Below are 12,523 nucleotides of genomic sequence, written 5' to 3'. Positions count from 1 at the left end.
CAATTAAAAGAGATGAGGGGAAAATGGTGGCTCTACTATCCAGTTGACAATACTTACAGATTTGGCTTCTGTGGTATTTTCTAGGTAATCCTCTCGAGACGACAGAGAGAGGCTTGCTTGATCAAGCTGTTAAAAACAACACAAAGTAACATTTAACAGGTAAATTCATCAGATTCAAAGACAAACTGACAAGCAGCTTTGGAAGGGTTCATGTTTTTCTGACAATTACAGTAGTTTTGTGCAAATATCTAACATATAAAACTGCACCAGTCCGAGTTGGACAAGATTTCAAAACAAGAAAATGCTATGCTGTGCTGATGGGTAATTACTGTTATCACATTACTGTGATCTGAGGAGCCTCAGATGACCCCCTGCAATAGCTAAGCCACCTAAAGAAAAGAATCACAGGTGTGATTTAGGTGTTTAAAACAGCTACATCAGTGAGTAGGAAATGCAAAAGGACTGGGTCTACAGGATCAAATCCCTGTTTCTGATGACCATGCATCCATCTTATGTCTATTCCAGGGGTACAAGAGTCAGCTTGGGACCACACCAGTCCAGTGTATGCACCAAATGCCCCTGAGGTGCTGGAGCATGAGAGCTGCTCTCTGTCTGGGAGGCATCATCAGGTTTTTGTGACTGCAACTGAGGTTACACTTTTGAGCTTCACATAGACCAGCACTGGGGGCTGTACTCAGTCTTTTGAAAAGATGAACTGAAACTGAAGTGGCTACCAGCCAGGATTGCATGCACAGGATATTGTTATGTCCTCTGTACTTTAGCTAAAGGTGTCTTGTAGTCCAGATGGATCTTTGGCCTTCACTTACCTTTTCCATCTAAACATGGATCAGATTTTGTGGTCTACATTCACCCTAATATTGGAATTAGGCCTGAAAGTTTGAGATTTGCATTTAGCGTATTGAGTGAAACATCTACATGGGAATATTTGCATACTGCTTCATTTGAAACATAGGAATTTTCCTAACCAGGAAAAACTTACTATGCAGCACATATTTTGTAGTAATTACTAGGAACTGAGATTTCCCAGAACTTTTCAATGTGATCAAGTTAGGTTAGGGTTTGAAAGCCAAAGCTGAAAACTTCCACTAACCAGCTTCCAAACTCTGACTAAGATACTGATTGGAGCAGAGACAACTTATTAGATGTTCTAAACATTTTTTGTTTGATGCTGCAATTGTTTTTAAAAGATAAGTCTAGTGACAATAGATTGTATTTATTCATACAATTCATATAGGCCTTTTTTTATCCAAATACTTTAGGTTAAGTGAATTATGTAAAAAAATGTACATGTAAAAAATAAATAAAACTTAGAATTTTAAGTGAATGAATAAATGTAATCTTTTCCTCTACAAAGCAAACCATCCTCAGAAAAGAGTAATTGTGATGCTCAGTGCAATCCTCATTCTTTGAAAAACAGCATAACTTTCTTTTGTCAGCACAATGATGCAAAAAGAATATACTCTTATGCTTTTTGTACATGTGTCTTTGCAATAGTTAACTCCTGATTATTTGGGGAATTTCAATAATGTGACTGTTACATTAAATGCTCATTCAAATTCCCTGATCTTAAGAATTAGATTTGACAGCACATTAAACCAAGAGAGCACAAATATGAGAAATAAACCAAAAATGTTAACCACCAGCTTCAGCACTCATGAAAAAAAAAAAAAAGAAAAAATATCATGCTGAATGCTGAACAAAGTTTTATTTGGAGTTTCCACTTCTTTTATGGCCCATTGATGATTTTGCAATGGTGAACAAAAAGAATTTTGCAATAAAGCCATTTTTCAAGCAGATTGAAATACTGTGTGGTTCATCTACACTCGAGGGAATTTGTTAAAACATGGACAAAGTAGAGCACTGGCTGATGCATTCTGCAGATCAAGGTCCTAATCAAACTAACATCAGAACACCCTACAGAATAATATGTCACTTTTCACCTAAAGCTAGCCAAGATGCCAGCAAAATAAGGATCTTAAATCATTTTCTTGCTGTGATGAATGCCATCATAACTTTCTTATTTGTTCCTTCTCTCTTGTTTCATGAACTATTTTCTTGTAGCCATGGAGGGAAAGTCGGCTCTGGCTTCTCATCTGAAGCTCTTAAACAACAATGCATTTGGCCCAGGCACTCAGTCTTGCCACAGTTATACAATTTTAACTGGAGCTCCATCCTCCCACAGTTATACAATTTTATCTGGAGTTTTGTTAGACTATAGGGAGGCAACACTTCTTGAGTCTTTTTCTTACTAAACTGTTATTTAATGCCGTGCACTGTTAAGAGTTCAGTAATGTTTTGGTCTAAAAGCAATTTCAGGTCTAAAAGCATTTCAGGAAAAATGTGAATTCTCTTATTTCACATTTAAAAGCACTTGGGATAAATCTGTGTTTTAAGGTGCTGTATAAGTACCAGATTAAGTGTTTCCATCTCAAGAAAAACAGCTCAAGTTCAAAATATCTGCTACTGATGGACCATTTTTCATCCTCACAGACAAAAAGCCTTCTTCATGCAGCCAATGAGTCATAAGCAGCACACAGAATTAGATATTGAGTTCTTATTCTCATGCACATAGACCCTGGCTATTGGTCTACTGGGACATTTTTATGGGTTTTTTTCCATTTGAAATAAGAAAACCTGCACAGAAATACTTTCCAATAGCAAGTGGTTGCTAGTGGCTTCTACACTCCCTTAAACTGGCACCTACATACATCTGTAAGCCAGTAGATAATAACAATAACAATCAAATGTAAACCTTTGGTATGTAAACGTGTTTTTAAATAAAGAGACCATAAAGCAGCATGCAAAGTAACCTATCAGAGATGCTGTGCTGTACCTTCAGGATGTAGCGGTGGGAGATTTTGTCATCAGCAGCCACATACAGACGGATGAAGACAGAGCTGCTGTATTGGCCACGCAGAGCTGCCAAGGCTTGGACCAGGCTGAACCTCCTCTCTGACCACAGCCCTTCAGGTCCAATGTTGGATTCCAGCACAGGCCAGCGGAAGGGTGAATGCTTCAGGATACTTAACAGGGGTTTCACATCGGCTTTTTCAATTTTATCTGAAATGTCAAAGTGCGACAACAATTACATTCCAGACAATTCAAGTCCAGCAGCAGCCACACAAGACAAAGATTTATTGGTACCAATTGATTTCCAGGCACGGCAAACACAATAGCTGAAACTCAAAGCCTCTGCTCTGCCTGTGAGCATGGCAGCATAGAAGTCCAATCCTGTTTATCTGTATTAAGAATAAGAGAAGCAAGTCAGTGCCTTTCTAAAAAGGCAAAGGCTGGAATTAGGTAAATTAAAGAAAAAAAACCACACCTTGCTTAGGAACTAGCATAGAAATTTCACTGGTTTTAGGGAAATTAGGGGGGTTATTGCTCATAATCAAAGCTAGAGTCAATATCTGGGCACCAAAGCTGTAGAGCAAGCTATCTCACTTGCTGGCAGTCAGACAGGCCATGCTGGAAGAAAACTGTGCAGAAAATAAATCCTGAAAGAGTCAGAAGGACAAAGGGGACTTCAAAGCCTTCTTTCACCTGTGCAGCTACCTTAGAGTAGTGATGGGTCCCAAATTAGTGAACATTACCTTACAGCAGCATTACAATCTGAGGAAAAGCACTCTGCAAACATGGCTAACTTGCTTGACATGCAGATACCAAAGCTAAAGGGTCCAGGGCTGTCTACACCCAGCCCTGGGGTAGTGTTTTGATTAAACAGATTTAGAGAAATGTAGAAGGTGATGAGCAACAGGCTCTTGAAAACATCACAATGAGAATTTCATCACAGAGTTCTTCTGATTTAATAACCCCAGGCACTAACCCCACAAGCCTGAGGCACAGTTTAACATCCTTTTGCAAAGAGATAAATATCTCTTCATACTTCTGACAAGCAGGGGTTTCTCTAAAACTGACTTGTGCCTGAGTGTACCTCAGTCTCAATTCACAGCTTTAAATGTGCAAAAGACCCTCAACCCCAGCTGAATCCATATCAGCAAAATCCATGTATCTGCACAGAGCTTCACAGAGCTCTGCAGAGAGACAAAAAGCCTGCCTTTATAAATGCAGGGAATGCATCTATGCCCTCCTCAAATCAATCTACTTACCCTCATTCATGCAGGATGCATAAAGGATCTTTGCCTTCTGTACAGCTTCACTGTCTCGTCTTTTGCTGATGGGTTTCTCTAACAATGCTGAAAAAAACAAGTAATTTTTTCAATACTTTGGAAGATGTAGATATTGTTTGCCTGCTTCAGCATTGGCTTTAATCATAGGATTTATTTGATTTAGTATGAGGCTCCATACTTTCTTTCTTTCTGTGTACTTTCTTAAGCAGTAGCACAGACATAATTGAACCTTTTTCTATCCCCAACAGAGAAGGGTTTTTTATTTATTTATTTTAAAGAGAACTGATATAAAGCCAAATGACAGATGCAGCTTTTTACTCATCCTCACAACCAGCTACCCTCAGCAACTGAGGTGACAGGCAATCGTGAGGTGGGAACCAACACACAGAGCAGGGAGTCAGGAATTTTTTCAAGCGGCTCAGCTTCTGGTACATTATGAAATCAGGACCTAATGGAGAAGGTTACAGGATCCCAGGAATAAGCTGTAAATCCGCCACAATGCAGCTGCAGATCCAAAGTACTGTGGATGAATGCAGAGGCAGAAGAGCTTCAAGAGATCTGTCAGCTCAGGTGCTGCACTGCACAAGCACTCCCATGGCCAGGAGAAGCAGGTAACTCTTGAGCACAGCACAGGAACAGGGCTGGCAAACTCTGTTGGACCTCGTCTGGTTTTGCAAGACCCAAGTAGGTCCTGCACAGCCTTACCTCAATGTTACTGGGTCCACTGGAAGGAGTGGCTTTACTGGCATCAAGTCCCTCCCATTACGTGCTCAGCCAGAGCTAAAAAGCCTTGAAAAATTCAAGACTCCCTTCCCAGCAGCAAAGCACCACCCCAGGCTCTGGGTTTCAATGAGCAGAGGAAGCACAGTGCAAGTGTGCAGAGAAGTGTGCCCCACACAAAAGGGGGAACAAAGAAAACAAAGAGTCCCAGAGGCCTGTGAATGCAGAGAACGACTGAGGCTCCGTAACACCAGCCATGGTGAGACCAAACAGCTCCCACACAGAGCTGGATCAGGGTCAAGGCAATGTTATTCCTCTGCCAGGACTGGCAGGGGACATGCAGAGTACAGAAGGGGTGGTGGCACTGCCATCCAAAGCAGCGCCCTCCTGCAAACAGAGGCAGGCACTCACTCTCCAGCCCTGCTCCTTCCACCCCACAATGCCTCTTCTCCAGGGAGGCAGAAGCTGGGTGTGACTGCTGGGTTCTTCAGCTGGGAAGAACAGCCTGGGTTTGCACAGCTTCTCTCAGTATTAGGAACTCACTGCTTGAGGCAGGATCTTAAGGCATTTATTTCCCAAAATTTCCCTAGGCCCCTGAGGAACCAGGCATGCTGCACCCCTGAGCTCCCCACCTGAGCTCATGTGAGCACTCAGGGGACCATAAAGCTGACCTCACACTGTTTATTACTTTATTTTACTCAAGGAGTACCATAGTAAAGAGCAATGCCACTTTTTTCTCCCTCCGACCCTTTTTCTCCTTAAACAAACAAACAAAAAACCCCACTGCCCAATTCATTTGCTTAGACCCTTAAGAGATTATTAATGAGACCCTTAATGAGATTATTCTCTCTTAGTTATGAATAAGATTTTTCCATAAAAATACTTCTGGAGAGGATAGCTTTGGTTTCAAATCCTCAAATATTTCCCAAATAGTTAAATACAATATAATGCAAATCATCTATATATATGTTCACTGTGTACAATTCGTAGCAGCATAATCAGACCTGCTCACATTTTCAAAACGGCATTTTGAAAGAAATGATAAATGAATCCTCCATAAAACTAAGGATGAAAAACTACCCTCCCATTAAAGCCATTACAATAATTTCTCTCTTTGCCAGTGAGCTGTACAACCATGAAATTTTGAAGCTAATAAAATCCAATGGCTAAAGCTCAAGAGAGAAACAGATTATAAGAGCTAATAAAATCAACTCTTCAGATAAAACTGCATCAAATTGTGTTAAAATCAGACCTGATGTTTACCCATCAAACCATCTCATTAATGTGACATCTACACTACCTCACTACTGCAAAGAGTGAGGTGGGGTAGATGCTGCCAGCTTGCTCAGAATTCTTTTATGAAGACAATTCTCGGTTCTGATAACATAAAATCCAGTGATCAAATATGAAAGACTCAATAAGATGCTTGAATCCTGTGGACACTGAAATAGGGGGTGTGATCCATGGATGGTCTTTAGGCTACGGAGGTTTCCCAGCCTTAACCTCAATTTTTCAGAAAGATTTGGAAGCACAAAACTGAAGCACTGCTCACATCCATGTATTAATTAGTGGATGTGAGCAGTGCACATCCACTAGTTATGTGGATATAATATAAAATTACATTAACTAGTATAAAATCCAAACACAAGATTTAGAAATTTGCTTCTTATTTAGCTCACAGTACATATGGATTTTACATGTCCTTTAGTATTTAAATTCTTAAAGATGAACAGCAAGAAAAGGCAAGAACAGCAAGAAAAGGCAAGAAGCTCAGCACACTGAACAAAGATATATGTAATCAATTAGTCTGTCTAGAGGTTGCTTATTCATGGAAAGAAAGTCACTACTGTGACTGAAATCAATGTAGGCCCATCAAGCTCTCTTTAAATTAGCAATATTGGGTGCTGTGAGCAGCCTGGCCACAGCTGCAGGCTCTGACAAACCCACCCAACAGAGCAAATCTGTTTGTGTGGGTCGATGCCTGCTGCTCTCTGCAGGGCAGCAGCTCAGTCTGCTCTCCCAGGGCTCTGCAAGCTGAGCAAACCTGCTCCAGGGCCATCCCACACACCCTGAGCAGTGCTTCACCTCCTGACACGCAACATGGATTTCATCTGCAGCAAGGGAAATGCCAGCCAGTGACACACAGACAGCAAATTCAGTCCCGCTGAAAAAATTCACCTGAACTACACTTGTCTAGGAGAATTGTCTTTCTACTTTGAAAAATTGAAATAGCTTCAGATATTTTCTGTTTTGACACCAAAATATAACCAAAACCTATGTTGTTTTTCAAGGGATAGGAAGAGAAAGACCACCAAAGATCAGTTAATGCTGTGCATCATAAGAGACCACAGATTTGCTGTTTGGTTTTTTACTTTGTCTTTCCAAGCTCCAGCTCTCATGCCTCACTAAGGAATTGTGTGTATTCATACAAATCCACTGAGCAATTCAGTCTGATAGGCTTTCTTTAAGCACAGTTTCCTTAAACTTTGACCTAGTTAGGGAGATCAGGGCTACCAACATTTTGACTAAAACAGCTCACTTAGCACTGAGAAAGACACTGAGCTTCTTCTTGGAGCTGTTTTGCTTGCTTGCTTGCTGTTTTCTTGTTTTAAACTAAAAGTTATAATTTCTTAAAGTAATCTTCCATTTTAGGACACTATTCTTTTTACCTTTAAAGAAGAATTATTAGGAATAAATAGTTTTGATCAGATTAGGAAATACACATCACTCCAACAAAATCTGCAGAGGTTAAAAAGAAACTACAATCTAAGCTGATTTCCAGGCATCTGAAAAAGCACTGAATTGTTATTAACATCAACCAAAATTTAACAATTTTCTGCTACTCCTGAGTTATACTGTTAGCCTGCCTGCAAAGCAGAATATCATAACCAAAAATCACAAAGTGAACTAGCATAGCTTAAACCAGCTGAATGTACACTTTGGATCCCATTTCCTTAGCCAAATATCAAGTATATGTTTGAATAGCTTTTTTAGCAAGACAGTTCTTTTTCAGTTACATTTTTCACTTTCTTCACTTCGAAATTATTTCCAAAGTCATTTTCTTTGGGATAAAAAGAAGTTCTTTGCCTCTATCACTGACCTCAGCACCTCATTGTTCATGTTTCCATATGCACAGGATGCCCAAATGCAAGATTTATGTTTTCCTTCACATAAAACTTAGTTATGGCGAGTGTCAACACCTATTAGCAATTGCACTCCACAGTGCTGTAATAACATAACTCATGGCATTAAGCAGCTACCACTTGCACAGTCAGAATCTGGCTAAAGGTGTTCACAATATCCTAAATTTCCTGAGATTGAAAATGGCTTCATCATTCACCTTCTTGTATATAGGAGATGAACGTGTAGAAGTTCCCATTTCAGTCAAGGTTCTTGAACTTCTGTCGCCCCAGGTCAGGCAGGTTTGCATCACTGCACTCCCTGACTCTCTTATGAAACACAAACTCTCAGCCTCACCAGCAAAAACCACTCCATAGCTGGGAGTGCTCTTCATTTGTCTGAACTGGAGATGCTCAGATACACAGAAAAAAAGGCACAGCTGAGGGTGGGGAGCTGGGAAGGAAGGAAGGAAGAGAGTTTATATTGAGTTGCCTTCACACAGTTCTTTTCCAGGGCAAGAGTGCTAAAAAAGGCCAGCTTCCTGTGGTTCGCTACCCTTGAGTAAATAGCAATCATCTGCTGTTAAAAGCGAGAGCAAGGCACATTACAAAGTAAGCTTTGCATGTGTGTTTATTTAGCTGCATACTATTCTAAAGCTGCTAAGGATAGTCTTGTGGCTAAGTGTTACCTTTAATCTCACTTTCCATTTCCAGCCCTTGTTGATTTTCCAGCCCACTGTCTTGCACAGCTTCACTTTGGTTTTCTACCATCATATTTTATTTATGGCACCAAGAAATCCCATACCTTTCCTTCTTCTGACTTGGACTGCATGAAAAAGGATGGAAAAGCCAGATTTGCAGAGAAAAGAAACATGCACACCATTCATTCAGATTAGAAATATTGATTCAATTTATCAGTGTCCTGATCAGATTGTATGCTGATATATACTTACCCTATCAGACCATTTCCTATATATATTGTTGAGTTGAAATCCTGAGAAATACTGTGTTATCCATGAGGTTTATTTCCTATTCTAGTGAGAAAAAATACAAGTTTTCTCTGCACTTTACAACCCTAAATATTGAGAAATATCCAATTGGTAAAGATAGCATTTTGCCATTAGTTTTTGTCCTTATCCTTTTACAAACATTTGCTCTGTGTGGAAAATGCAAGTTCAAGTGTTTGCATAGTGATATCTGGCAATGATCTGAAATATATTATAATGTTTTGTATCTTGAAGAAAAAGAACTCCATGTGCAAACATCCCCCAGGGAATATGCTTGGACTAAAAAAAACCCAAAAATTATACAAGAACCCCGAGGGACATCCTATTTCCTGGAAAGTTGTAACCCTGGAGGACTCAAAAGCTAGAAGCAGACAAATAATGCAGTGTGAACTCCCAGGGCAATTCTAGAACAGACAGGAGTCTTGGATTGCAAAACCAGAGAAGTATCAAAATGGGGAGATGATCTTAGTGTGTACACAGGCTGGTGAGACAGACTGGAACACAGCCTGCCCTTTGGCTGTCGGAATTGTAAAAACAATGTTGGACAGTTGGACAGAGGGCAGAAAAATATCAAAACAATTGGGTTTTTTCTTTGGAGGGTGTGGCTTGAGAAATAGAAGGGAGGGACAAAAAATGCATGCAGTGAGGGAACATGATTTTTCTCACAAGAGATGTGAAAGAGTGATGGGAACACAATATCAAAACACCTTTAGAAAATGCTTGGTGCTAGAGAGGTCTTTAGAAGTCTATGGCAAAAAGGCACAAAGAAAGGCAATGGTTGAACAATCAAGACAAATTCATCAGTGACACTGATTAACCACTGGAACCAGCAACCAGAGGAGATAGTGACTTCTCTGCCCCTTAATATCTTAAAGACTTCATGCTTTTTTGGGAGATAAACTTTACCCCAAAGTCAATTATGTTTTATCCCAGTGCAAGCTACTGAGCTGCATTACATGGGTAATGTAATTGTCTGTGACACAAAAAGGGTCACAGGAAATAATCTAGTGGTTACTGCTGCCATTGCACTCTCTACATGTAGGATACAGATCTCAAAGCACTCTTAGGCATGACAGAGCAAGGAGACACAGCCATTATCCATTGCTGCAGATAAAGAAAGTGAGCCACAGACTGCTCCTTATCTAACTAATGTCAGCCTCCTAGTGATTGGAACAGTGCTCCTTTACCAGCATAAGGCTTGCTGAACTTGATCCACACACTCAAAGAGCTTGATCCTTTGGAGACAGTGAATGCCCCTCAGCCCTTTTAATTTCAGAGACAGTGGGAGCTGCTTGGCATTGTCCAGATGACGCTCAGCACTAAACTGAAAGCAACTTGTAATGCATTCTTTTGGGATCAAGCAGCCCAAGGCCCTGCACATTCAGCAGGTTTATTTGTAAATACCCAATGACAGATAATTTCTCTTTCAACACTTGAGCGATTAAGACTCTGCTAGTCACCCTGCCCTCACGGTGCTCTACAGCTATAAGAACTGAGTTTCTTAACTGATGAGAAGAATAATTAAAAGAGCTGTTCCCATCTCCAGCTATCAGTGACAACCTTTGTTTCCCCCCTAAGTTAGCACTGCTATGTGCTCCCTCTGTGAAAAAACAAAACCCAATTTATCTTTTGGAAAATTGCAGATGGCCCTCTGATGCCAACAGCAGGTTATTTGAAGGATGTTCTGTGAGGAATTACCTCTGGAATGTAGAGAAAAACCTTCTTGAACATTGGTTGGAGTTTAGTAATCAAACTAAACACACAACACATGTGTACAGAATGTCATTCCTTGAGGTCCCTGAACAATAAGATAATTATGATTAATCTAGCCCTCTATAAAAATGTCTAACTCTTAATTCCCATATTTTTTTCATGCTTAAGCGGTATGGCAAAAGAGTTCCTGCAAAGTAACCTCTAAAACCAAGTATCCACCTGCAAGTGTGCCACTGGGGATGTTTATCCCTCCAACTGCAGCATGAAGGCATCACCCCTCTTTGAACTCTCAGCACTCTGGATTTCAGCAGTCAAGATCAGGATGGTTCACAGAGCAGAGATTTGGCCAAGATGCCAAAGGGCGCACAAAGAACTTTGATACCACACTGCTATGACAGACATCACAGCTGGACAAACGTACAGTCTGAAGCAACATGAGCTTGCACGTTTCAAGAGTGATCATTTCAGAATGGTTTGGGGCCAGCTGACATTCATTTAGAGTATCTGGTTTCCAGATCCTCCTTCTCAGTCCAAAGTGAAGGAGAGCTGGCAGTGGTAAGTATCATTGTTCCTACAAGGGGCACAATGTTCTACCCCAAAATAAAAGCACTGGCCACAGCACATAGAATTATACACAAGACTGCTGAGATCTTTTGACCAACAGTAACATTTCTGTCTTGATACACGAAAATAAGATTTAATTAGACTGCAACATTCCAGGCTACAAAATAGTCAAAGAAGAAAATCTGATACATATATTTTTATTCTCATCAGTTTGGAAAAGGGACTTATAGCTGGAATGGGGTCTTGAGGGGAGAGTGAAGAATATTATATTTATATATATGTATGTATGTATGTTCTAAATGGAAGTGATAGACTTAATTGATATTTCAAGCTGAACACATTTCTTGGGAACAAGAAAAGTATCATCAAGCCAAGACTATTCTTAGAGTTAAATCTGTTTTTTCAGATCACTCTTCTGAAAAAGACATGGACATCTGCTGTAGGACACAACATTTAATGTTTCAGTACAACTTTATCCATCTTAGCTGGTTAATAGCACAGGTCAAACTCCCACTTGAATGCACCTACCCAGCTTCAATTTCAGAATTGCTGTGCATCTGAAAGCCTTGGAAGAAGAGCAAAGCAAGATCTTGCCTGCCTGGAAAATACCACAGAGACAAATCTCAGTGGAGGTGCAGATGACTGCTCACAGTTCTTGTCTGACACCAGTGCAACCCAACCTCAAATTCATCATTTCAAGGCCTCATTAAAATCCTCAATGTCTTAAAAACACAAGTTCTGCTGACAATGTCTCCTGATAAGTGACTTAAGTACTCAAAATCACTTCTTTCCTCTAGTAGCAATTGATGGCAATATTTGGTTTCTGAGGTTTCCCTAAAATATGAGCTAATATAAATTTATTTCCTTTTTTGTAAACTACTGATTCTGCTAATTGCTCTGCATTGCTTCTTGCTAGTTCACATATTTTGTGTACAGTCTCACATGTGAAGTCTGGAGTCCTTTCCCCCACCAGACACTTTATCAGAAGTGAACTGCAAATAATTGGTTTTCAATAAAAATTTGTTTCCAAAAGTCCAAAATATTAAAATACACAGTCTAAAGATAAAATTTTTACTCACTCACAAATAAACAAGCATGAAAAGTGATAAAAAAATTTCTCGCCACCATAAATAAATTAAATAATTGCTAAATTGTTACTGACATTAAGCCTTTTCTTCCTTTTCTCTGTGCGTTGGTGGCTGTAAAGAATTCTCAGTTTCAGAGCACAGGAAGAGAAGTATCCAAGCCT

The 12,523-nt window shown here is 40.0% G+C and overlaps 1 protein-coding gene across 1 annotated transcript in view; it reads right to left on the bottom strand.

Annotated features, from left to right (window-relative positions):
- PHEX (phosphate regulating endopeptidase X-linked) overlaps window positions 1-12,523 on the bottom strand; it is a 94,822-nt gene that overhangs the window by 69,243 nt on the left and 13,056 nt on the right. Inside the window, exons 4-6 of the mRNA XM_058018462.1 lie at window positions 4,131-4,217; window positions 2,855-3,081; window positions 58-126 (exon numbers count right to left, since the gene is read on the bottom strand). Coding sequence (XP_057874445.1) covers window positions 58-126; window positions 2,855-3,081; window positions 4,131-4,217 — 383 coding nt within the window. The remainder of the gene's footprint in view (window positions 1-57; window positions 127-2,854; window positions 3,082-4,130; window positions 4,218-12,523) is intronic.

Source organism: Melospiza georgiana, chromosome 2, assembly GCF_028018845.1.
Source record: "Melospiza georgiana isolate bMelGeo1 chromosome 2, bMelGeo1.pri, whole genome shotgun sequence".
Taxonomy (NCBI): Eukaryota; Metazoa; Chordata; class Aves; order Passeriformes; family Passerellidae; genus Melospiza; species Melospiza georgiana.
Note: the sequence above shows the minus strand (reverse complement) of the source record. Positions and strands in the feature narration are given on the sequence as shown.